Source organism: Phasianus colchicus, chromosome 6 (assembly GCF_987193195.1).
Source record: "Phasianus colchicus chromosome 6, bPhaCol1.hap1.1, whole genome shotgun sequence".
NCBI classification, from domain to species: Eukaryota; Metazoa; Chordata; class Aves; order Galliformes; family Phasianidae; genus Phasianus; species Phasianus colchicus.
In genome coordinates, this window is record NC_143441.1 from 43,090,113 (window position 1) to 43,117,723 (window position 27,611).

Sequence of the window (27,611 nt, forward strand, 5' to 3'; positions counted from 1 at the left end):
CAGATTTATCTTTGAAAGTCAGCACACTTGGAAAAACAAAACGTGGAAAGCTGATGCTGTTAACAAAACTGCATTGGTACAAAATCAACATGATGGAGAAGAGATGGGTTCTCTTACAGGGAAAAATGGTGCAGTCCAAAGGCTGTGAGAGTTCACAGCACACATTCTTTGTGAAACCCTTGGACCGACCAGAGATGCTCTCAACACACACATAAAGGGCCAATCAAACAAGCACCTGGGCTTCACCTCCAGTAGCTGGTGGAAACATCAACCCTGGTTTGTGAAGGTGGGAGCAGTGGCCATGGGAAGTGAAGATGATGTGTTTAAGATCCCGCTGCTCTGGAGATCTGCATAGGGTCAGATAGGAGACAGTTGAGTACCAGCAGCCTTTTCATGGCCAGAGCTCACAAACAAGTCTGGTTGACCTTTCACCAGCATCTCATGGACCCAAGAGCCAAAGAACAAGCCCCAAAACTTTGAATTTATACTGTATTTAATGACATTTATTTGCAATAAGGGTGGTGAAACATTGGAACAGGTTACCTAGAGACTTAGTGGATGCCCTGTCTTTGCAGACATTTAAGGTCTGTACAGGGCTCTGAGCACCCTGATGGAGCTGTAGGTGTCCCTGTTCATTGCAGGGGGGTGGGACCAGATGGCCTTTAATGGTCCCTTCCAACTCCAATGATTTTATAATTCTATAAGGTAGTCAGATCCCAGAGCAAGGATCCTCCCTCCACAATACTTGAAAGTTAAAAAACTATGTATCATCTTCCAAGCATGCCCAGAAAGGGGATCCCAAACACATCTTCACACCCAACCACCATCAGTCCCAATCTCCAAACTAGAGCTGACATTTCCACCAGCTGACTCATGTACTTGAAGAAAAACCACTCCAAGGTATCAGCAAATATTTTGTATAAACCTCTCTGCTTATTGGCAGTTTCATGCAAAGTCCACACATGGATAGAGCTGCAGCCCTGAGTCCACTACTGAGCTCCTCTGCCTTGAGGCTGGACTTGCAAAATGGCTTGACTTGCAGGGTTAAGGCCTGTGTTTGCATTGTGACACAGTTCATTTCCAGCAGGAGCTCCATACCTTGTTGGCAGAACTGTCTGAGTTTGGAGGTCATCTGTTCCGTTGCTTCTGGAGAAGAGGAGATAATTTTAAACACTTGTAATCAGCTTATTAACAAAGTGGATCAGAAGTTAGATACCATTTCTCCAATGATTTTATACTTGTAAACTTCAGGAACACAAGTCAGAGGAAAAATCAAAAGAGTATTAAATAAGGATCAAGATCAAATTAAGCCGGATTAAAATAACTCTACATGTTATCGAGTACAACACAAGTCTTTGTTTCAAGGTGGTATGGACATCCAGATAAACTAATCTTTTGCCTTCAGGATGGGAAAATAAACATAAAGGAGGCTATTTACAGAACAGATTCGTTGGAGCAAAAAGGAAAAAGTCAAATATGGACTTGTTCTAGTGTTTGCTTTTACCTTTCTCTCCCATTTCAAGTCACTTTGAGACAGGAAGGCACTAAAAGTATCTTTTTCAGTGGAGAGGAGATCAGAAGGGGACATCTCCATATCTGTGACTTTCCAGTGAGAACAGAAATACGTTATATTTCAAAGGCACTTCTATGTGGTTCAAGACAATACTCAAACGAGTAGATGAGAATTGCTGAAGACGCACACTGAAGCCAACAGAACTGCATAGATTCAAGGGGTTCAAGAGAACTGAAACATCTGGATGCATAACATCCATCCAAAATAGACTACTTATAATAGACATTGAACACTAAACAGTGTTCCTAGAGCACTGAAGCAAGGCACAGCAGTACTATAAACATGGTAACTTCTTGGTTCAGGTCCTTACTCTCAAGGAGGTAACTGAAACATTGCACGTGCTTACAGCAGTGCATCTTAGATCCAATAACAGGAAGTGCTGTCCCTTTGGTAAGGAGAGCATCATCTTTCTTAAATTTTGGTTATTAATCCAATGTTCTAGGAGACTGGGGGGAGGGCTTTTGGCTTGCTTTGTTGTTGTTTTTTTTTTTAGTAATCGCCTTGATTTCTCAGCCTGTGAAGGCGTCAGTGAGGATCCATCTGAGCTGAGACCCATGCCCTGAGCTTTACCTGGTTCCTGCTCAAATATCCCCAATCCTCAGCCCCCCAGTATCACTGCACTGAGTCACACCATCTTCCTCCAAAAGAAAACTGGCAAAGACGTGATGTCAGCTTCCCTGTCCCACAGCCTGTTCCTCCTACTCTTCCACAGACACTCATTTTATCTGGTTTTCCATCTTCTAAATCCTTCACTTGCCTTAGTGACTCAAGCCCATCGCCTTTACACCCACTCTCATCCTCTTCTGAGCATTTTCTGTCCTTTTCATACACATTTCTCCTACTCACACACACCCCAAAGCTTTCACCAGAGTCTCAAAACCTGAACTGGAAGACACCAGGCCCTGTCCTGTGGCGCCACAGGGTCCCACCACTGGTGTCTTTCTGGGCCTTCATGATGACGTACAAACCCACCTCTTTCTACATCTGTTCCTTCTACCCAAATACTAGTTGTCCCAGCTTCTCCCCATTCGGGTGATAAGGAAGTAGTTTTCTTTTAGTTCTAATGCAATGCTCCACCATTCTGTGATGTCGTCACATCCTTCTTTGCACAAACGTGTCCTTGTTTGTGAAGGCCCACTAAGACCCACTTTCCATTTGCTCATGCTCCCCATGCTGCACCTCCAGTACCCACCTGTCCCCAATGAGAACCCCAACGAGTCAATGGAATGGCTGTGAAGGCATCTACAGGTTATGATGACAACGATGATACTGGACTAACCAACACCAATTTCCCTTACATCATTCTCCAGAAGTACCTCAACCTACTTGTCTCTATTCCCAACAGAACAAAACTCAAGCATTGGAGATGGTGTTGCTTTGTGACATTCATCTTTATTTTTGCAGGAGGATGGCCCTGCCTACTATTTCCTCTTTCCTTCAGAGAGGAAAGAACTTGTCAGTGCTTTTTTCAAAACAAAATACTGGCCTGACAAAAATTGAATTATTAAAGATACCACTAAAAGCGCATGCTTGCAGCAGAGCAAGCAAAGGACAAGAAAAACACAGCTAGAAGGTAGATGCAGGGCCCCTTCCAGCATGACTATTCTGTAACTGCAACATTCAATTTTGCTCCAAGAGCTGAAGAGACATACTAAGCAGCAAGGCTTAAATGCAGATAAAAACCACTCAAGTGCTGAACAGGAATGAAATTGTGTGAATGCACTCTTAAAAATGCTTCTCCCAGAGGGTAGGACCCCACCAGCAGAGCTGCTGGGAAGGGGCCATGCACCCCCAGCTCTGCAGGAGGCTGCCCACAGCCCATTCCCCCTCCAGCCTTGGCTGACAGCTGCCTTCTCACAGCTAAGGCTCTTTCCACCTGATTTTTGTAGTTTTCCATTAATACTTGGTCACAGAAGCTGCTTCCCATTAGCTCACCTGCTTATTGATATTCAGTGGTACCCCCAAGTTTAGCCCTGGAGAGATCAAACCATAACCTAGCACACTGTACAGAAACAGGGCACCAGTTTGAAAGGTCAGATCCCCATAAGGATATGATTTGATTTCTTCCATTTTGCTTATAACAGAATTATTGGGGTTTTTATACATATATTTAGATGAGTTCAGTCACCCAAATCACTTAACAGACTTCCTGAGGACCTATAACAGCATCCTTAAAAACCATGTGGTCCACAAGCCCTGCAGTGAACAGGGACACCTGCAGCTCAATCAGGTCCCATCCAGCCTGACCTTGAGTGTCTCCATGTGCCATGACTTCTGCACTGGTTGGAAAACTTTTGCAAGAGGAGCGATGAGAATCTGAAAGAATACATTTACTCAATGATCAGTAAGCAGTTGTATCTGGAGCTGACACAACACAGCTTCAGTTTTCTAGTAGTACACTCCAAGGAGCTCTATATAACTCAGGAGGGAAAATCATCTCTCTAGCTTTCATGTATTTCATTAAACCATGCATTTATGCCCAAGAGCTTCTCAGTACATTAATTTGGCAGCAACATAAAACGCACACAAAATTAGGGAACAGTTTTCAAAAATAGGTACCTGAAGTGCCTTATTCCATACTGAGGTATGTGAGTCTGATTTTCCATACCACCAACCACCCTCAGACTGCACAGAGGGCAATGGGTGCCCAACACTCAATGAGTTGCACTGCAGAACAGCAACATCCCACTTGCTGACAGCCTTCTGGCAAAGATATTTGCACAAGCTTCATAAAATGCAAAAGGCCAAAACAATATGCCCTGCAATTATCCACACTGAAAAACAATCTTAATCATGATATTATCACTGTTACCTCTATCCTTAAACTGCCACTGAAAAGTTTTGCTTTCCCTTCATTTCTCCCCCTCCTCCCTAATGCTTTAATCCTCCCCTTCAAGTTTTATCATCCTATCAACACGATTAAAGCAGTTTGTTGTGCAGTGTGTCAGATTTTTTCCTTTGTTATGTTTAGGAATAGTCTCCTTAGTATATATTCAGCAATTGCAGCTTCAGAGGACAGGTGTTCTTCCACCAAAAGATGCTGGTTTGGTTTTACGCACGAGGCTGATCTGGGTGATACTGCAAAGATTTAGATCAGGTTTAGAAACAAACAGGAAAATAAAAGTCAGGCTTCTGGCTCTATCCACATAGAGGACTTGGAGAAAAAAATATTAACTAAAAATATTTAACACTAAAGCTACAATTTTAGAACATGACCTTGATGAAGCTGACTGGTTGTTCTCCTTTCCATCAGCTAAGTGTTGATGTAGGCACAAAATGCCGTGTTTTCTGAAGACTAACTCTGTATTCTTAGGTGTCTATTTAGTCTAAAAGTCATTGAGGTAAACTGAAATCAGAAATTTGAAACAGAGAATAATCTTTTTAATCACTTGGATTTGCAATGGAGTGCATCAAACTTTGTCATCTAAGGAAACGAGAATGTGAAGGAAGAGCTGGTTTCATCTTTCCCAGAACAAAGGTAATTACTGGAAATAGAGCGGTAACTCCCTGATGCAATCTATCCATGGAAATGCCTCTATTTTGGCTTGGTTGAAAAGACTCTCGTCAATTCAAATTAAATTGAGATAAACAGAATTAAGGCAAGTGTTCATTTCGGTCTGGAATCATGCTTAAGCTTAAAATGCTGAACATTTCTTTGTAGACCAGCCACATGTTCCCAAAGAAACCTCATAGAACAGCATTTTTTTTTTTTCCCCAAACCAATTGTTCATGCAAATAGGAAGAGATTTCCACTCCAAGAGTGGTTCCTAACAAGCCACATCATGCTGTCATACCTCAAGTTGGACAGAGCTTGTTTGCACGTAACATTTGTAACCCTGCACAGGAATCAATCAGCTACTCAAGTAGTCACAGTACCATTACACTTGAAAACTGAAATTAAAATGTTGTTTTATATAACTGAGTTTTTTCTTTCTATTCTTATTAACATTGCAAAGATCTTTAACATCTAGCAGTACCCAGTCTAAGCTCAGGATGCCTGTGTTTCCAGAAAACTCAGTCCCTGCCCTCCTCCTTCCACTGGAAGCAGGTGGAACTGTGCAGTCATCAGCAGCTGAAAACAGTGCCTTGAGTAGCACAGGTCACCTTATTAATTAGCTTTGCTGTGATTCCATAGGCATCTGATAGCTAGAAAAACTGCTTCCATTTTCAGTATGTAGACAAAACTTTTCTACTTACAGCTCCCTTCTTTTGTACATGGACACTTTGCACCATTCCTATATAGCAAGAAGTATGAATACTTAAATTCCTAATTCCATACGTAGCACTAAGCCACTCTTTAAAAACTTTAGAAAGCTGTACGAAGAGCCAAAGCTGCTAATTGAGGCACTTGGGTGAGGTAGCAGTCCTCCTCACCAGCCTCACCTCTTTGCTGCTGAGAAATGGACACTGATGAGCAGCAACCACAGAATGTTTGCAAAACTGCCCTCCTCCTCCAATATGCTGCCTCTCCCAGTCACTGGGACATTTTGACCAGGAGTTAAAGTTTGAATTAAACTAGATTTCCAGGTAAGCTCCTGCAATTACTTCTCAAAATTACGAGCTGTGAGAATTAGCAAAGGTAACACTATTTCTTAAAAATTAAAATATCTCAAGGCTGATTAAGCTTTCAGAGACATATTTTTGTCTCATTGGAGCATTAAATAAAAATTCTGTGTCAGTCAAGAATACAGAGTGACACGTGATAAGAGCAGTTCTCCTGCAGCTCTTCAAGTTAGAGTAGACATTCTACTGAAACCATTCATTTGTGCATGCTATTTACTCACAGGTTTATAAAAGAGATACATTTATGCTTCAGTGTATGCTCATCTGCAAATCCTGTCAAGCCAAAGAATGAATAGAAATAGCCTTTGTAAAAAGCATATATTACCTAAGGCATAAGAAAATAGGTTAGAAGTATCACAAGTTCAAATCAGTTGCCATAAGCTCTAATTTAAATCCCTCAATTAAAATTGACTTAAATAAAATGAGAGTGTGGTACTCTATCTCAATCCAGCACCCAAGTCAGTTGTATCACCTTGTAACTTTGGTCTTTTATTTCTGATCCACATCATCAGTAACACTAAAGTCATTTTCCAGAGGACTAGAAATCTGAAGGTTCAAGATGTGGCACACGCAGATGTGTTCTGCACTTGGGTACTGGCTGGCAACACTGCTGAAGCACCTGGAACCAGATGACATGGCCCACTGCAGCAACAACCCTTTTCAACACTGCAAAGCTCTGTTTCAAAGGATATGAATGCAACAAGCAAGCAATATTCAACCTACAGAAATAATGATAGCAGCTTTTAGACCATTAAAAATATTGATTTATATAATACTGTGAAAAGTCACACAGAGACTTCAGTAATCTGCAAAACAAAACGTATTTACAAAATACCTCATACAAAATCAAAGACAAGAGTACAAATATCAAGACTGAGCACCTTCCTATGTCAGCATGACCAAATGTACACCCTACTTCAGGGGTTCACCTGGCCTTCTTCCTCAACTGCGCTCATAATTGCACTGATAATTAACTTTTTGAATAAGAGAGCAGAAAATGGATAGGAAAATCATTTGACTAGTAATGAGATATTAATATTAACCTTAATGCAAAACAGAAGAACAGTAACTTGCAAAAAAAAAAGTTGAATGTTTTAATGCAGTTTTGAATCATAACGAAGAATAAGATTTTACATCTATAAACAAATCAGCAGAATAATAAAAAGTGGTTCCACGTAACTTATAAATTCTTTTTCCAAAAAGATGGTTTTCACAGATTTAGGCAACAAATAAGATGCTGCATTCCCGATCTTTCTGATTTAAAAGTACACACACAACTTGTGAAAACTGATGTGCATTTTTTGAAAGATAAAAGCTTGATTTTGCCCAGTGATGAACTTTCTGTGAAGTTCTGAATATTCTGTACAACACTGAAACTGTAACTGCAACTCTTCTCCATTTTATGAAATGTTGGACATTGCTCAATGCTGAAAAAGCTCTCTCTAGAATATCCAAACCTATGAAATGTTTCTCACATATTTAATCAGCACAGTACTGTTCACTACCACTGCTTATATGTGATTTGCTTCAAGGGAAATGGAAGCTTGGGTTTAATCTTCAGTACAGTGTATAAAATTAAGCGAAGAGATAGTTCAGTATCTAGTTGAGTATTCGCCTGCTCATAAGAACGTGGCTGTAGCACCTTGTTTGATATTTTTTCAAAAATGAATGCATATAATCACCCCATTCTGGTGCCAGAGGTCTGTTCCTCTGGTGATATAAAAAGTTTGCAGCAATGATTATCAAACTATATAGAGTCTCATGGTCCTGGATACATCTGTATACTGGAGACATTTAAGCAGCCAATTCAGGCTAGCAGGACCAAGAGCAGTAACCTTCTCTCCCTCACCTCACATAACTGATGGTTGGTCATTGCTCAAGATGTTACACACAAGCTCTGCTACAGAAACTGCTTCTGCTGGCTGGAGAACAACTTCTCTCTTTGTTAAGCAGCACCAACCTGCATAAAGTTCTCTTCGCTATCAACTGAAAGAAAATGTGAGCCTTTCTTTTTCCTTAAAGAATAAAATCTGTCAACATCAAATGGCTTTAAAAATCCAAAAAAAAAAAAAAAAAAGTGAAAATAAACGCTGACACCATCTTTAACCCTTGTTATCAGAAGACTTAAAGCTCTGCAGCCACTTTCCTCAACTTCACTAGTTCTGGTATTTTAAGACTGTTTCAGTACAATTCTGTATATAACTTCTACCTCAAGAAAATAAAAAAGAAAAATACGCTATGGAATTTAAGATTAAGCTACTATGGTGGCTCATACTATAAAGATATTACACCCATTTTCCATTACATACCTTGATCTTCCACAAAACCAATTCTAGGACTCTAGTTTCCCTGCAACTACTCAGTCCCATCCCATCGCACTCCAATGCTTTTACACATTAGCCAACAAGGAACCCAATTAACACATCAGCCTGAACTGTGTTTAGACCCGAGCACAGCTACAGCTTCACATATTCCAAAGAATGAGATACAAAGTTCCAATTACTTATCTAATGGTAGCCCAGCCTAAACTTTCCCACTGTAACAGCACACCTTAGCTTACCCTCACCCTTCATCTTCCAGTGTGATATGTCAGACAGTTAGGGGCAGGATCTCCCTCTAGCTAAAAAGAAGTGTCTGTCTGAAGCAGCCTTCTTGTTCTTTTGAAGATGTCAGCTGCCATTTGCATTTACATAAATAAGCAGCAGTTGTGGTATAACACCGCATTGCCAGTGCAAAAAAGGCTGAGCACAGTGGGGAGCAAAAGCAGAGTAAGATCCTTTGGGAGAAAGAAGGGAGGTCTACATTAATTATCCCGTGTACAACAGTATAAGGACTGCAGCAGCCCCTTGCCACAGCTGAGAACACAAAGGTAACAGATGATGTTTACTTATCATATTGCTCCATTAGCCTTAAGTGTTAATTATCACATTAAGTGTTAAGGATCACATTAAGTATGATTGTCTTTCCTCTCATGTCAAAAACAGTACTTCAGCCAGAGACCAAAAGTGCTTTTTTCTAGGCTACAGAGAGATTCAGCGCATCTTGACCAACATTCACTTTTGAGGTAGTACTAATTTACTTTGTATTGCTGGCTCAAAAAAAAAAAAAAGAAAAAAGGAGAAAAAAAAGAAAGAGAATGCATTTAAAAGTATATTCATTGTAGGTATAGGAAAAAAAAAAAAGACAAAAAAAAGAAAAAATTATATCCTTTCTGGGCAGATCACCAAAAAGAAGCAATCCTTCTTACAAAGGTCAGCTCACATTCACTGGTAAAGTCAAACTTTCATAAATGGTTTATAACAATAGCTATAAACTAAAGTGCTTCAAAATTTGCTTGACTAGATCATAATATTCTGGATTTTTGCTAGTGTGAAATGCCATGAGATTTTTAGAATCACTTTATATAAGAAGGGCAGAATGAACATTTTCCTTTTTCCAAAGAAAAAGTACAAAAAGCTTTTAGAATACACCTTGCAGTCTATAATCACTACAAGTTGTTTATATTTTCCTTCTCAAGTCTACTATTTCTCCCATAGCTGGACTGAAAATGGAGTTGAAGTAGCACTATACTGCAGCACTAAAAATAACCGTTCCAATCAGATGCAAACAAGAAAATGTTTACAGTCATGTAACTAGTGAAATTCACACTTCATTTCAAACTTTTAGCCCTGCAGATTCTTTTCAACACAAGGCAGATATGTAGATCATGGAAAAATGTAACAGACTGCTATATACTCTCTACGTTAACTACATCAGTTTCACATTTATGTCACAAATGTAATGCCCTACTGTTTATCTATCAAATGCTAAATAACTTATGAACATTTATGTACTCTATGCAACAGTGAACATATTGACCAGTGGATGCCAAAATATAAAAGTTCATACACAGGACAAACTAATTTAAAAAAAAAAAATCACATTTTCTGTACAACTCATGCAAACTGTGCACAATGTGGTAACAAGAACAACATCTGCTGAAGTTTCCAATTAAGGAAGAGCTTTTAGACCAATAGCAGACCGGTATTCAGAGAAGTCTGCAGAAGTACAGCAGTCCACAGCAACATAAAATGCAAAAATTCTTCCAGCATTTCATTTTTCTTGTAACAAAGCAGGGATATTGATGTTCCAGCCAATAGCCTGACGATCAAATCCACAGGTGAAGAGGTTACATATTGGGTGGTCTTCACTCCAGGCTGAGCAGCACACCATTCTTCTGTGGCCCTACAACAGGTCAGGAGATGTCAGTATTACTTAAAACATTTCTGAAAGCTTCTGTGTGGACAAATTGGCAGGAATCACAAGGGAAACTTGCTAATGCTCTGCATTTTTATAAATGGAATGTGAGAATCCTAAAGATCATGGTTATTTTCATCTGTAAGGTAAAATCTTATGTCTCATGATAATGAGACTGCTTAATGCTGGCACTGGATCCAAAAATACAGGAGCAAAACAGGACTTCCAAAACTTTAGTTTTTCACAGTATGTCTGCTATCTAATTGGCATTCTATTTACAAAAGCAAACTGGATTTTGAGCACTGAATTTTAGCACTTTTACTTATAAAAGCAACTTTAAAACTAGGAACTACTTGCTGGCAACAACTGTCTTATGAGCCTGCAAGATGACGTGTTGATTTTTCTTTCTGTCGATCATGTTTGTAACTCAGAAAGAATAACAGTACAGCGGAAGGAATGTCCTACTGAGCAAAAACAGTGCCCACTGTTCAAGTTCAATAGCAAGGAGAATACCCCAAGGAGGATTCTGACAAGCGCTCAAGTAAAACAAATAAATAAAAAAAACCTCCATTTCTGTTGTGTCAGCTTTAATGAATACTAATGAAAAATAAAGAAAAAAAAACAGAAAAATCACAGTATCAAAAGTAAACAATAGGTAAACACTTAACAGCCCTTTTGTATATTGTCAGCTGTATCCACATACATGCACGATGTCCATAAAGCTGTGAGCAATATAGGACAGTCAGAAATGCTGCCTTTTGTGTGGTTAAACACACTGCTTATGAAATATATCAAACGTGCCAGACAACTGAAATTAAAAGAAAGTTTATAAAAAGGTCCCTTTAAGTGGTATAATGGAATTAATTTCACTTAGTCTACCTTGCTCAATTAGCAGTACTTGCTATTCCAAGTAACACCTCAAATGCACAAAACTTTGAACGCAGTAAGGATAGTGTAGTACTTGGTATCAAGAATTGATTTGCATTATCATGGGGAAAAAAGAAAGATTATCACAAGAAGAGCTTTCAGAATCAACTCCCATTTTTTCCTTTTATATTTTTTATGACAAATTCTACGCAGAAAAAAAAACATGAAACCTCAAAATCAATCACTTTTTGACAAGACTCACATCAAGACATGAAAATACATTTAAAACGCTCAAACATTTTTTTTTCTATTTCACAGAGAAGGCAGACATTACTACCACTTCCACTAGGGGAAAAACGCAGTGGAACTCAGTTCAAACACCATTTCAAATGCCAATGAAAAAAATCTAAAATACGTCACTTATTTGCATGTTGGTCATTTTCAATTACAGTCTATATGTACAGACAAGCGTCTTTCAGCATTTCTTCAGCTTCTGTACTAGAGACATCAAACCCTATTTTTATCCTTGTATAAAGAGAAGAGCAGACATACTTTAAGGGTATAAAAACTCCATTACCTGTCTATTACTGCGAGGGAGGCGTGCTAATCGCACTCCTGACATGTCAAATAACCTAACCTGTCGGTTGTCGTGTGGAAGGGCAATGATTCTTTGGCCAACACATACGTTAATCCTGTGCAGAAGAGAAAAAAAAAGTGGGTTATGCATACAACAGTGAGTCTGGCAAACAGAACTTGACAATATAAGTTTAAGCTCTCAAGAAGTGATATAGCTGAATTCCTTCTGGATAGAATCCACGCCAAAAATAAAGTGTATTAAATTGTTAAGATAGTTCATTGTGCCAGATGCTCTAACAGGCTTAACTTCTGCACCCAGTATAAAAATCTCAGAAAAAAACAATGCAGTGTGTTTATTGAAAGTGAATGCTGACTAAATCTCTAGTTTATTAAATCACTTCAGACCTTTTTCAAAATCTTATAAATCACACTATACAATTCTAATTACAACGACTAAAACTAAAGTTCTCTTAATTAAGAAAATAATAATTTGAAGGTCTGCTTACCTATTTACTGCAGAATCTGTACGAATGGTAGCAATAGGAGACCTCATGTTTTTCAAATCCCAAACTTTTACAGTGCGGTCATCACTACCAGAAACAACATTGTCTCCCACAGTGAAAACTGCAGATGTCACAGTGCTAAACAATTAGGAGTAAAAAAGAAAACTGTCAAGCCTTGAGGTTTGTTATTAAACAAGCAAGTGATTTAAAGTTTCTGTTCCTATGCTTCCATTAGAATGTATAGCTTGTTTTTCTCCTTCTCCTTCTGTGGAGAGTCAGTCCAGAGGCACTTCTCATATTCCATTTATCCTAATGGGACAGGAAATGCTTAGCTCATTAAACCTTAATTCACTTTTGAAGTTCTATATTAATGTAAACATCAAACACCTACAACTGAATCACTAGTACTCAACAAAATACTTCCCCATGTGAGATTGTAACCAATACTATTTTGTAAATCCATCTAAACATGGTACTACACACAAGCACAGAGCTTCCAGAGTAACTCTGCTAGCAGCAGCTATCTAATCTAATAATTTTGAATTCTGATTTTAATCCCTGTTTTACAAGTAGCTTAATTCTAACAGTCAGGTAAGACACATGGCAAGTAGTAATATCAGGAAGCATGAGCAGCCAGTCCTTCAAATGTCACTCATTATGGCTACAAATGGGCAAAATCAGCCAGAGAAAGACTATCAAGAACCTTTCTACCAAACAGAAACACAAAATACTCCTTTCAGGAACCATACATTATGTACTTTTATGTATATGTAATTATTAAATATTAACTCTATTCACATATATAAAGGATTTTATTACATTCAGATTTTATACTTTCCAAGAATAGCATACTGCTGAACTCAACCGAGAAATTCTCATGACTTCTTTCTACATCTTTTACCTATTAGTTTATAGTAAGCAATTAACACTTTTGTACTGTTTTCAGTTAAATTCTATGCAGATTCTCAAATGAAAACCAGTTATTTATTTTCTGTCCTCAGAGTGTACTAGCAAAGCATTTTCGTCTGTGCCTAAAATCATTAGGGAGGCTTCTCAACTCTGTTTCTACAGATCTGATTTAATGACCTATCTTGTAACTGGGGTCATGCGTATCAATTTCTTAGAATTTAGTAATTTTAATTTAAGTTGTCAGTCGTTACTGTCACTTTGGTTGTTCTGCAGAAATTTGAATTCATGTCCTATCCAAGCTGCTGATTGAGATTAGCATTAGCCAGGTCACAATGGACCAGTTTATGCGAGCCTCTTAATTTAAACTGACACCAAATTAAGTTTTAATTAGGATGAAGGTCCACTTTACTCATGACACCAAGCTTCCTAATGCATTATTAGAGTGCAGCTAAGCTATCAGAAAGATTATTATAATAAGAATCAAGAGGTCTTCACCTAATCTTCTGGAATTCATGAACCAAAAGTCAAAAAGCCAAAAGATACACGAAGGCCACAGCAGATGAATCTTTCAAGAGGCACTTTTGCATTTGGTAAGAGAATTCATTCACACAAGCAAATTACTGCAGACTAGAATTTGAATGTTCTTTGCACACAACTTGATTTCCGCTTGCCTAACCTACACAAATCTTACTAATTTTCTTCATTTATTTCCTCACAAGTCCTTTACACAAGCTGCAAAACACCTCAAAAAAAAAAGTTTCACACCTCCATATTGCTGCAGCACATCTGAAATAAGGTTTAGAACTTTCACACTATTAAATCTGTACAGTTCGCACACTGTGAGACCTCCTTATACATGACAGTATGAAGAATTCAAGTCATAGAAAGGCTCCAGGTGAGTGAATACACAGTATTTTAGTATTCTGCTACCAACACACAGATATGATCTGTTTTCCCATCATACATTTTATTCCAATTATAGCTGGAATATGTTCTGAAACTGTCTTAAAATAACCCTCCAATTTTGGATGCTTTTTTCCACAACTTTAAACAGTTTTCCAGCTTCTTTGATCTCATATTGGTTCTCCTTTATCGCTTATCACTGTCAAACATAGTTAAGTCTTTTTGACCACATAAAGTTCTCTTTCTTAGATTTATCATCTTTCAAATGAAAACAGTCAAAGCCATCGCCATGCAAACAGAATGTCAGCCCTAGATTAGCTCAATCCTTCCTGCTCCTGTCAAAAGAAAATGATTTTCAAAATAAAACAAAATCTTCGTCTGTACTACTTTCAGTTTAACTATTCATACAGATGCTACTGGAAGTCTGTAAAACAGAAGAGCTGTGAAGCTCCCCCGTAGCACTCTGATGACTGGGTAAAGGATAGAAAGGCACAGTGAAGGCCTGGAGCTGTTGGAGCAGGTGAAGAGGATGGCCACAGACACGATTAGAGGGCTGAAGCATCTCAACTCCTCTGTGAAGACAGGCTCAGAGAGCTGGGGTTCTTCAGCCTGGAGAATAGAAGACCCAGGTGACTCATAGCGGCCTTGCAGCACCTGAAGGAGGCCTACAGGAAAGCTGGGGAGGGACTTTTCATAACGGCATGAAGTGACAGGACAAGGAGAAATGGTTTTAAACTGGAAGAGTTTAATATCTAGTCTGATTTAGACTAGATATTAGGAAGAAATTCTTTCCTGTGAGGGTGGTGAGACACTGGAACAGGTTGCCCAGAAAGGTTGTGGATGTCCCCTCCCTGGAAGCATTCAAGGCCAGGCTGGATTGGGTTTTGAGCAACCAGGTCTGATGGGAGGTGTCCCTGCCTATAGCAGGGGGTTGGAGCTAGATGATCTTAATGGTCCCTTCCAACCCAAACCATTCTATGATTCTATGAAAAGGAAGACTGCCTTGCAGTTTTCCATGACACCTTGACAAGTGTGTTTAGTAGTCTTCATCTGCTGTCTACCATCCCAAAATTCATCACTGAAAGGCACTGCTGACTAGGATATGCACTGTTTGCAAGCACAAGTGACTACAGAAATAGCCTTTCTTGTAAAAAGCTCTGAATTCAAAGACTAGATATAAAAGCCCCACTTACTGCAAAATAGCAACAAGAAGAAAGCCTGTTTTCTGAGAAGCAAGCAAAGCAAAGTCTGTGGTGGGAACAAATAAGTTGGCAGAGCAGCCAATATGCCAAAAACCTTTTGGTAATGCCTCCCTAACTCCACTCACATTAAAACATTAAAAGACATCGATCTGCATTTTCACTTGGCCATTTTTACTTTTTTTTACTTTCCATCAATAGTAATCTTCAGTTTATTCTAACTATACATAAACCTGTGGTTAACATCTCCTTGGCTACATTAATAAAAAGTGTTAACAAAGGATCATCAAACCTTGTTAAGGGAATGCTATAAGAGATTAGGTTTTTAATAAATCAAAAAAGATGACAGGTATCGTAGGACACTGGAAAAAAAAAAAGCTGGCAAAAAAGAAGCAGTCTTATGACACTTCAAACCATGGGTCCCAGGAGGAGTTTGGTGTGCTACAACTATTCTCCAGAAAAGCTTCAGCCTCTGCCAAACCCCAGCAAAACTCATTTATCTTGTCGTAGGGAGCAGCCGAGCGTGTACTTCCAGCTGACAGCGTGGCACTTCCTCACCACACACCACTGCCCGGCCTCGAACATTCTGCTCCCTCCGTGGGTCTCAATCAACAGAAATACTGTAGTGCTAGCACTCCTCATTAGGCCGAACAGCTGTCTCCCCAGTCATACTGAGACACAAAACTGTTTTGCATAACAATCTGCTGAAATTTCACACACAGGGAGAAAAAAAAAAATGATGTTGAAAATGTTGGACCATGAAATGCTGATGCAGAACACTTACTGGCAATGCATCAAAAAAAAAAAAAGTGAACACTTCTGTTTCCATTTTGATTTGCAACCCATACTGGGATTTGCAATTGAATACTTGGAGAAAACATGTTTTCCTGGCAGCAGAACTAACGGGCACATGGGACTAAGTTCATGAGCACTAACAGGCACGAGGGACTAAATTCTGGAGAAAATGAACTAAAAGAGAGCTTTTGGATAAATATGTACACCAAATCATAGTTAAAAAACAACATTTGAGTGCTCAAATATGGGTCTTATATTTTAAGTGGTAACATTCAGGAACTAAACCTAAAGAAAGAGGTATTGGGAGAGATACAAATTTTATTAGGGGAATAAACCACGTCCTTACACAAAGCAGCCCACAGCCTGAGGGGAAGCCAGGAACTATGTTTAAAACCCACAGGTATGGATGGAAGCTCATCCAAAAGGATTGCTGCCCTGGCCACATAAGCACCCTGTGAGGAACACACCAATACCTTCACATCTGAGTGCACAGTTAGGTTTTAGGAGTGCTAAAGGACCTCAATGCCCAGAAGACATAACATACAATTCCTTACGTCTATTTCTGAGTTTATCTCCATATATGAGCAGAGCTTTTTCCTCCAACTTGAGAAAGGCTAAGAACAAGCCATGAAAAAAAAGTAACATAGAGAAGGTGGGAATTCAGAGACTGTCGTTAGCACTGAAATGTCATTTTCTAGCATCTAAACCAACAATGCCTATTCCAGAGATATGTGCTTCATGACACTCAAGAGAAAACAAATATCTCCTTTTCTTTCTAGCTGTCTTAAAATAATAAAATGATGCAGTACTGAAAACCAATCAGTAGCTTTTATGAGAATTACTCAATGGCAAGTTAGCAAATTAGTTATGGTGTCTTTAAAATCAATTTCATTACCTCTAGGATGGAATAAAAAAGGTTCATTTATTCCTGCAGTATTGCTGCATACGTTATGTAAGCTTTAGAACAACAAAACACTATGAAGTGTTAGACTCCACTGAATAGGATACAAAGAAAAGGCCTTTGACCACACTCTTATGTGGGTCAATTAAAAAAATATATATATAATAAAAAATATTTATTATATATATGCACACACACCGCACTTTTTAGAGCATGCATTCATAAACAGAGTTAAGATTGGCTCTGGGCAGCCTTGTCTAGTGACCCTGGTAACCCTGCACATGGCAGGGGGGTTGAAAATAGATGATCATTGTGTTCCTTTTCAACCCAGGCCATTCTATGATTCTATGATTCTCCAGGATTTACTGCCCACATCTTTTTTTTGAAGTGACTGCAATGCCTAACATGAAGAGCATTCAAAATTTGTATGTTACAGATCCAATCCCCTAACATAAAACATGTAATGGATTTTCTTATTTTAGCTTTCAATTTTAAGCACTTACTCTTCTAGCTTAAAGAGGGCATACGACTGGTTATACAGCAGAGAACTTGCTAAGATAAGATCAGTCACTTAAAACTTTTAAGTAGTATTTCCTATAGGAAAACCTCCTTGCAACTGATTTTCACCACAGTCCTATGCACATTTCTTTTATAGGGCACAGCAATTAAAAGTCATCAGCTTTTCATTATTCTCTTAAAATAAAGATGAAAAAATATTTCAAAAACAGAAGCAGTCTAATTTTCCTCACTAAAAAAAAAGAAGTTACAGAACCTAATATCAACTCCATAACCTCATATTTTAATGCCTTCCCTCATAGTTTGACTATAGGTTTTTTCCCCATAAATGTTATAAGTTGAATACTACTAATCATTGTGTAGTAATTCAAGTCATGTTGCTTTTATGTGAACATGGCAGTGACAGCCTAACGAAACAACTTTCAGGAAACGGAACAAGGCAGTACCACTAAAGTAATGGAGAAATTATGTAGTTAGTCAGAAAGGCTTGGGAGAAAGCTCTGAAAAATTCCACACTTCCTACAGCAGCTGAACTGAAACCAACTCATGGGGAATGATTAGGAGCAGTAGAAAAAATGGGAGGTAAAGCATCACTAATGGCATGAACAGCTGAGGTAAGAACAGGAATGTCTCCAGAAGAACCAATGTTTAAACTGGTTGAACTCCACCGAGAGCAGCAAATTGGTGACATTTTGTTTGTCATAAGAAGCCTGTAAATACTTCCTTCTCACTACACAGATTTTAGTCAAAGGTGCAGAACTTGCATGTCTAAAACAGCATGCAGTTACACATTCATTTCACTAAGTAAGACACATCAGAGAGAATGAGAATTAAATCTTGCGGAACAAAGAATCAGGGAAAGCCTGCTGACCTTGGCAAACCTGACTGCCCATGAAAATAAAACAACTATTAGTATCTTGGTAAAGAAATTAATTTTGAAATTAATTCCAAATTCACTAAATGTCAGAATTCAGCCCAGCATTCTAATGAAGTCACTACTTCTTTACATCCTTTTAATTTAGATTTTCCAGAAAACATAGGATTTAAAAGATAAAAAGTTGAAGAAGCAAGACATATTTGCTCTTCACTAGCTTCACAGTTCTCACAATAAACAGGAAAGGGAAATGGCTGTTTATAAGAGTCGATAGTGATAGGACAAGGGAGAATGGTCTTAAGCTGAGACAGGGGAGGTTTAGGTTAGATATTAGGAGAAAGTTTTTCACTCAGAGGGTGGTGAGGCACTGGAACAGGTTGCCCAGGGAGGTTGTGGATACCCCATCCCTGCAGGCATTCAAGGCCAGGCTGGATGTGGCTCTGGGCAGCCTGGTCTGGTGTTGGGGACCCTGCACAGAGCAGGGGGTTGAAACTAGATGATCATTGTGGTCCTTTTCAACCCAGGCCATTCTATGATTCTATGATCTAGCTGACGTTCTGGAGCTTTCCATTCCTCTCCTACAATCACATAATCTGAATGAAAGAAGGAGGAACGTGCAGTAGTCAGGAAGTCCTACAAGCCACCGCCCACTGCAGCGCAGCACTGGGACTGGAACTAGACAATATCTGAGGGCCCTTCCAATCCAAGTCATTCTAGGATAATTTCTGGAAGGCTCTAACCTAGGAAGTCCATTCAATTAACACGTAACAAGTAAGTGGATGGATAACATAAACATTAGCTTTTCCCAGGGTTCTGTTAGACATCTCATAGATAGAGAGGGATTAACAGCACTAGGAATACAAGTTTGTTGTGGTGCACACACAAAATGCAGAGAAAAAGAATATTTAATTAAAAGTTAGTATTATTTCCACACTAATTCATTATTTTTAAACCTCTAAGAAATAACGAGTGAGGCAAACTGGAGGTGTATCAAACCTAAAAAAAAAATGCAACACAAGTTAGGAACTGAAACAGTCATGTGCAAGAAAAAGGTCAATAAAGTTTACAGATCTTCAAAGGACGACCTGAATGCCCTTTAGAGACTTAGCTGAATGTAGGCTTAAAGTACAGAAGTACTGTTCAGGTACTGACTTGGCCTCTGGATGAGTAAAATGTCAAAACATATTGGAAAACATGCTTTGTTTATAAAAAATAAATAAATGAAACTGTTATCATCACCTAAATATCTATTAATACAGGAAACAAAGCTCTTTAATATTAAAAAGGCAAGATAAAATTCAGTTGTCAGAAACTGAAGCTAGTCCAACTAGGAAAGCACAAAAAGTTTAGCAGGGAGGTTAAACACTGGAATGAGCAACATAGAGGATTTACCAAGGGCTAAGTTAAAATCATTATCACTAGAAGAGCCTCATATGCAATTGGACAAGTCTACTACAACTAATTCAAAATAGGCATCAATGTAAGAAGGCCAGCACAGGTGTGATGGTCACAACAGACTCCTGCCTTTGCTGGAGGATGACTTATTTTCTTGGACTATAGCAGAACTGTGACAGCAGTAAACAAGAAGAAACAGCCCACTTTTAATAGAGTGAACAGTTACATGCTCAGAATACCAAAATAACAGGTAATTTCTTAGTCCATTTACTTTAAATACAAACAGTCCCTCATCACTGGCATACACACTTATTTTGAGAGAATATCACTGTATAGTACAAGGCAATGCACAGTAATTGTTCATCTTTTTTTTTAAGCCAATTAGCTTTATAACATCATACTCTTACTTAGCCTCTCAACATCAGTGTCATTGCATTATATCTCTAATAAATCATGTGCCATTTTGACTAAATCTTAAATCTAATTCATTACAGCTACTAAGGAAGGAATTTGAAATTACACTATCCACCTATGCTTTTAATAAGCAAACAGACACAAAGTATAAAATGGCAGTGAAAAAAAAAAACAACAACAAATCTCATCAGGTTTGAAGCCTTGGTTTTCTCTTTGATTTCCAAAACTAAAAATCGCTCTTGGAACCAGGAATCATGTGCCTGATGCAAAGTTTAAGAGACAAAAGTGGTAGGGTGGTCAGCTATCACCTGACTTCAGAGGCTGGAGCTCTGAGCCTCTCTTTGAGAGAAGTTTTTGGAAGTCGTGAGCCAGAGCTACAGACACCCAGTCTGGCAGTCATGGCGGAGCTGTGGTGCCATCTGCTGACAGGTCTGCTGCCTCTGCTCACAGGCTCCACAGACACTGAGGTATTTAGTAAAAACTGCTTTTCCTCTTCAGATTCACATCTTAGTTCCAGTGCACTGAGAAGCACTCACACCCAACATAACCATTTTACAGCGTCCAAGAGAGAAGCAAGCTGCAGTATCAAGTGCAGCACAAAGGAATGAAACTTCAACTCTGAACCACCGTGCATTGCTAGGATTTGATGATGTTTTGGATCTCAGATCAGTACAAAAAGGCAGTAACAATCTGTATGTGTGAAAAAAATCTGATTTTCAGAGAAAACTTCTGTTTTCTGTGAAACATTATAAGCAGTACTTAGTTTTCAAGCCAGCAGCTATAGCTTATGGTGTGATATTATTTATATGTTATATCTAGATAAAATTTATAATTAAAGGTGATTTAAGGTATGAGGATAGTTAGTTGATTTTTTTTGTTTGTTTGTTTTAGTTATGCCTGTAGATTAGGGGTACTGCTGTAATACAGTTGATCAGACATTATCTTCGCTTGTCACAATATATGAAATAAATCACCACACTACAGAACAGTTAAGGTCAGAAGGGACCTCCCAGAGGTCATAGGGCAGCTTGGGTTGGAAGGAACCTTAAAGATCATCAAGTTCCAAACCCTGCTGTGGGCAGAGTTGCCACCCACCAGCTCAGGCTGCCCAGGGCTGCATCCAGCCTGGCCTTAAACACCTCCAGGGATGGGGCAGCCTATTCCACTGCCTCACCTCCCTCTGAGTAAAGAATTTCCTCCTCGCACCTATCTAAATCTCCCCTCTTTTAGTTTAAAGCCATTCCCCCTTGTCCTATCATCTATCACACCATATAATAGTCAGTGCCCCCCCTGCTTGTAAGCTCCCTTCAAGTACTGAAAGGCCACAGTGAAGTCTCTTCTCCAAGCTAAACAAGCCCAGTTCCTTCAACCTTGCTTCGTAAGAGAGAAGCCCCTCTGGTCACCAGTATGGCCCTCCTCTGGACCCACTCCAACAGATCTGTATCGCTCTGCATCTTTCTTATGTTGGGAGACCCAGTACTCCAGATACAGCCTCACAGGTGCAGAGCAGAGGGGAGCAACTACCTCCCATGCCCTGCTGACCACTCCTCTTGTGATGCAGCCAAGGATACATTTGACTTTCAGGGCTGCAAGCACACACTGCTGCCTCATGTACAGCGTTTTGTCCACAGATTGTCTGGTCTGTGAAAACAGGTCTTACAAAGTAGGAAAGTTAACATAGTACCTCAAAAAGAGAACACAAACAGTTCTGTTCATATTAGCAACCAAATACATTTATAACTTGTAAAAAATAAAAATATTAAAAAGAAATAGAAGAAACTGTCACTTACTCTGTGTGGCCCTGAAAGACATTCACAGAATGGATAGAAGGATCTCTGAAATCCCACAGACGGAAAGTTGTATCACGTGATGACGTCACCACAAGACGCTGGGTGGGATGTGTACAGCAATGTGTTAGCTCTTGGTCATGCCCTACAATCACAGATGAGAACATATAAGGTAGTGAAAATAAGACTTTTCATTTCCACATATGCTTGGAATGGAACACTGACAGCCTCTTAAACTATCAGTGAAAGTGTACTAAGTATTCCAAACTCTGATGCTACTTGTTGATGTGAAGTTTGGAACTATACTTAAAACCAAAAAAGTACAACTCATTTCACATGATTATTAAGAAACTGCTCCTACTTAATATGCCATAGACAACAGAAATACTTTGCAAGAATGAAAATTTGGCTATATTCAGTTTAAATCAACTGTTCTGTTGGCTCTAGCACATGCTTGAAAGAACACAAATTCATGCTTGGGGGATTTACAAGGTTGGAATTTTAGAAACCACTGCAACATCAAGCAGCAACATAAGTTGCTCACCATACTCACACCATACTCCAGAGATATAACTTTCACAATAAGGAATCCCCATAAAAATAAATCACCAATTATAACTTTTTTGAGTGAAGAAATACCTGTAAGAGAATGGACTAATTCAGAAGTCTCTACATCATACAGGTTTGCTGTCCTATCCCACGAAGCCGTCACTGCTTGCTTCCCCCCAACAAGCCAGTCAGCTGCTATGACCACTCCTTGATGACTTTTGAGTGAAGTTAAGGGGGCTCTGACAGTGGGACAATCGCTAGAACCATCTCCATCTCCATCAGGTTCATCTTTATCTGAGAACTCAAATTCATCTTCTCCAGACACTTGCTATAAAATTCAAGAGGAAAAAAGAATGAAAACAAATGGAAAAGAATGTCTCTAAGTTACATTTTACAGTGCAAATGCTTCCAACTCCATGTAATATGAATGTGGGTAGTGTAATTCTGCAGAACTTTGTCTATTTAAGTACCTACTATCAAAATCATAGTTGAAGGGAAAAGACAGTAACTTCTTCATTTCAAAATCTCTATTGAACTGTTTAAATATCTGTCCAACATATAGTCTGGCAAGCCTCTTCTGTAATTCCTCTCACTATATTACCCATGAGTTTCATTCCCATGCATATTATCAAGAGACTTTTCCCTTTAAATTTTTAAAGATTAGAAGCATCTAACAGGGCACTAGTCTTAATCTTTGGGAAGACAACCATTTAGAGTCATGTTTTTATCTGTTAGAATCAATATCTTGACATTGCCTTTTGGTCTTTAAATAACGTATCCTGTATGTAAACTGGATACAAAAGAAAAGCATTGATCTCTGAACCCCACATTACTCACGCAAGACAAACACACTCCTCTTTCACTTGGATGGGAAAAGGTAACATTTGCACTGCTCTTTCAAAATAGAAATTCCAAATCAACTCATCTGAATCAAACATTTGCCATGCAGAAATCTATCCATGCATTTCATATTACATGGCCACTTCTTGTCCCTACTTCATTTACTGAGAAGCTCATGCTACAAACTACATCTGTCTTCACAATTTAGTGAGGGTGATTTGAAGCTGCATACAGCATTTGCCAGCCAGAAAATGTTGTCCACAGGTTTTTTTTTTTTTTTTTTTCAGTCAGCAATGTCAGACAGTGTGATTAATGCTGGCAAAGGTCAATTAGAAATCATATTAAACATATAGTTAAGAAAATGCCAAAGATACACAACTTTACCATCAGTTTTGAATTCATAGCAACTATAGTTTATTCAAATACCTCAGTGAGGTAAGCTACAAGAATGTAAGCAGTTTAGAAATAATTTTATTATTATTTATGATTTTAATTGTTATGAAAAAACTGCACTTGCCACTTCATTTACTTATACCTTATATGCTTATTACCTTGAAAAAAAGACAATTAAGGTACTTGTGCATTGTAGTTTCTTCAAAAATATGAAAGGAATTACTTTTTTTTTTTTTTTTAAAGATACAACATATTCAAATAAAACCTTAAACCCCCACCTTCTGCAATCCTGAATTATGTAATTTTTAATTATGTATAAATGTAATGCTTAGTACTACCACAACACCCACATCCAATGAAATTGCTGTGCAATTAGTTTAGTTGCAGCAAGTTGATTGCTTACATTGCAGTCTGCAGTTGGCTGAGGTGTAGGCAACTGTACTATGTATCTCCAGATGTGAGCTGTCTGGTCTCCAGATGCTGCACAGGGAAAAGAAAGCAAAAAGAAATGGAGGGGGAGAGAGAGCGAGCGCACTGATTAAATTAGAGTATTTCCATGAACAATCAAAAGAAGCTTTCATGTTACATATTTGGCTGTTTGCATGGCATCTTTTTAATAGACACTGTTACAACCTTTTTGGTAAGCAAGTCTCAACATTAATGAAATGGTTACTTCCCTGACTTCAATACAGATGAGAACTCATGTAAAAATGTAAGTAGCTACCAAATTGATCATTCCTGCAGTGAAAATCCACTTAAATCCTACAAATCAGAACACTAATTTCACTGCTTTTCTAATAAATTGGATTTGAAGAAAGTATTTTATACATCAAGTACAATCTTTCATATGCTACTTCCCAAATATGCTGAAGTTCCTCTTCATTCAGTGATTTCACCTATTAAATGTTTCTAGCTCATTTTTTAATGAAAAAGCCAAAACAGCAAGATTTAAGCTATTCTGCCTTTACATTAAGCAACTCAGCTTAACTAGTTCCAGTTTACAGCTCAGTAGTTGATTTCACGATCTACTGTTTTTGAAAGAGATTTATCCATTACTAACCAAGATTTTCTTTGCTATGGACAAAACAAACATGCTCCTAATACTCAGGGGTAGTTCTGAGAGTCCTACATTGAGATGAAAAGCAGTTTGGTATGCACGTGCACAGGCTTGATACATAAACCATACATAAATGTGTTTTAAAAAATTTCTTATGTAATAGATCAAGAAGGGTAGAAGAAAGCTCATCAACTCTGTATGATTTTTGGTATCAGTAAGTCAGTTTACATAATATTGTTTATGGTACTCTAACACTGACTACAGGTAACATATGTAAACAGGAAAATCTAATTAGTCACATCTCTTTAATCCCAACTGTATTGCACCAATTGCTGGGCTGCACAGTCCACAGCGTTAAACACACAGGATCATTTTCAAACTCAAATTTGTACTGATATTGACTCTCTATCCTGAAAACCTTACACTAACATTTGTGTTTTCATTTTCTCTTGTGTATATTTTGTAACATTCTTTTACTTTACTTCCAGAAACATCAAATAATTCAGAAGTACTAAGATGAACGATTCCGAGTGACCAAGCACAAAAGTCAGTATGGTATGATAAACACAGATAGAATGATGTAGGTCTGATTTCTGATTCCTTAAAAATAACGATAATTTAATCAACGATGGTACTGACAAAGTAGAAGAAAGAGGCCCCTACAACACCAAAAAGACAGTAGCAAATGACACACTTATTTTTCCAAAATAATTAAATAGTCACTAAATGAAAAAAAAAAACATACATACCTGTAAGAGCCACTTGCTCTGTTGGATGAAACTTTATCGAATTTACTGCATAAAACAAAGCAGAGCTTTAAGCTAGTGTACTAAAAAAAGTATTTCACAATGTTTTATCATTACAAGCATTGAAACATCAAGAAGTCTTCAGTTTTAATTGACTTTTTGTAGGATTGCAACCCCCTAGTTGAGAGAAACCATAATATTTGAGCACTGAAGCCTATGCAGTATCAAGCAAAGCAGTCATAGAATGACTTGGGTTGGAAAGGTCCTTTAAGATTTAGTTCCAGAAAGTCAATTACAAATACCACAATATACATTTTCTAGCAAATTATTTCCTGAACCTACTACAAGTGTTTCATGTTAAAGAGAACAAACAAACTACATTCAAGCAATTGTGTGCAAGCTAATCGGAAATAATGCTCTGGATTTCCATAAGGTGAATTTAATTATTCATAACTATTCCTAACCTAATCATTAAACTTACTATATATGACCATCAGCTTCCTCACTGTCACTAAAGGCTGCAAGAACAAATGCCTAAAGATCCAATGCAAATAACAAATTAGATTTCAGTCCTGCAACTACATGTAATTGAAGCACGATTGTTTTAAAATACAGCCCTGCAAGAATTCTGTCAGCCTACAAAGCTGCTCTTCATTTTTTATTTCAATGAATAAGATTTAATTACATTGCTAAGCATTTTTATTTGCAAAACCCATAAGCTTCGCTTCAACAGTTTGAGAAAGAACTTAAAAATCATTTGTGTTCATCATTTAAGTAAAATAGATGCCTATGCTCTCAAGAGAATGCTAGAATTTGCTGAGTATTGAGTTGAAAAAGATACTCATTGTTCACACTAAATCACCTCAATAGCATAATAACTGCTGACATCCAACATTTCAAATCAACTGCCACACGTAAGCAAGTGAACAAAGTTTTACTAAATGAAAGCTACATAAACTAGAATGTAACAATGTTCTTTTTTCTTTGGTTAAAACAGTTTACAAACATCCATTTAAGCATAGTTTAGAGCCTTTCATTAATTTCATCATTATCCAAGTAGCAATTGAAAAATAAAAATCAAGAAAAAACCCACCAGTTGTTGGAGTTTTTAAAACCACATTTGTGGCGCTCCCTAGGGCTCAATTTCAGGGCCAGTTCTCTTCACTGTTCTTAATCAATCACCTTGACACAGCAGTTGAGTGCATGCTAAGTTCATGTATGATAACTAAGAGAAGCCACTGATTCCCTTGAGGGTTGAGAGGTCTTACGGAGATATCTTAATAGATAACCATCAATCATACGAAAAATTTAACAAGAACAAATGCTAGATTCTGCACCTGGCCCAATGCAATCCTGGAAGTATATATAAACTAGGGGACAACTGGCTCAGTTTTGGCTCAGAATAAGCCAACAATGTGCCCCCTCAGCCAGAAGAGCCAACTGTATCCCAGAATGAACAGAATAGCTAACTGGTCAAAAGTAATTGTCCCTCTATATTCAGCGCTGATGTGGCCTCACCTCAAGTATAGCATGCAGCTTTGGGCTTCACAATACAAGAATATAAAAATAATAGAAATGCCCTTCTTTGGACGGTGAAAAGACTTGAGGATATGACTTATGAGAAGCTGAGGTACTTGATTTGTTCAAGAGAACAAGGGGTGACCTCATTGCTGTCTACAATTCCCTCATGGGGCAGGAGGTGCCTATCTCTCTATAGAGAGGCTACAGGATGAAAGGGAATTGCTTAAAGTTGTGTCAGGAAAAGTTCAGACTGGAAACTGGGAAAGAAACTTTTTCACCAAGAGCGCAGTCAAACACACTGGACCAGGCTCATCAAGGAAGTGTGAAAGACCCAAGTCTGTTGGCATTCAAGAAGCATTTAGACAACACTCTTAAGTGCATGGTTCAACTCTTGTTGTAATTATACAGAAAATTTACAGGCACATGTCCTTGTTTATTCAATCAGAATTTACAGAACTATCTTAATACTCCTCTCTTAGAAAACATTCCCTGTA

The 27,611-nt window shown here is 38.3% G+C and overlaps 1 protein-coding gene across 3 annotated transcripts in view; it reads right to left on the reverse strand.

Annotated features, from left to right (window-relative positions):
* Window positions 1-1,213: 1,213 nt before the first annotated feature.
* Window positions 1,214-27,611, reverse strand: part of WDR37 (WD repeat domain 37) — a 45,764-nt gene continuing 19,366 nt past the window's right edge. For all 3 annotated transcript variants that reach the window (XM_031615988.2, XM_090143107.1, XM_090143106.1), the window contains 7 exons: window positions 25,600-25,644; window positions 24,197-24,273; window positions 22,651-22,888; window positions 22,015-22,156; window positions 12,322-12,456; window positions 11,817-11,931; window positions 1,214-10,360 (listed from right to left, as the gene is read on the reverse strand). In XM_031615988.2, coding sequence (XP_031471848.1) covers window positions 10,229-10,360; window positions 11,817-11,931; window positions 12,322-12,456; window positions 22,015-22,156; window positions 22,651-22,888; window positions 24,197-24,273; window positions 25,600-25,644 — 884 coding nt within the window. In that variant the 3' untranslated portion in view covers window positions 1,214-10,228. The remainder of the gene's footprint in view (window positions 10,361-11,816; window positions 11,932-12,321; window positions 12,457-22,014; window positions 22,157-22,650; window positions 22,889-24,196; window positions 24,274-25,599; window positions 25,645-27,611) is intronic.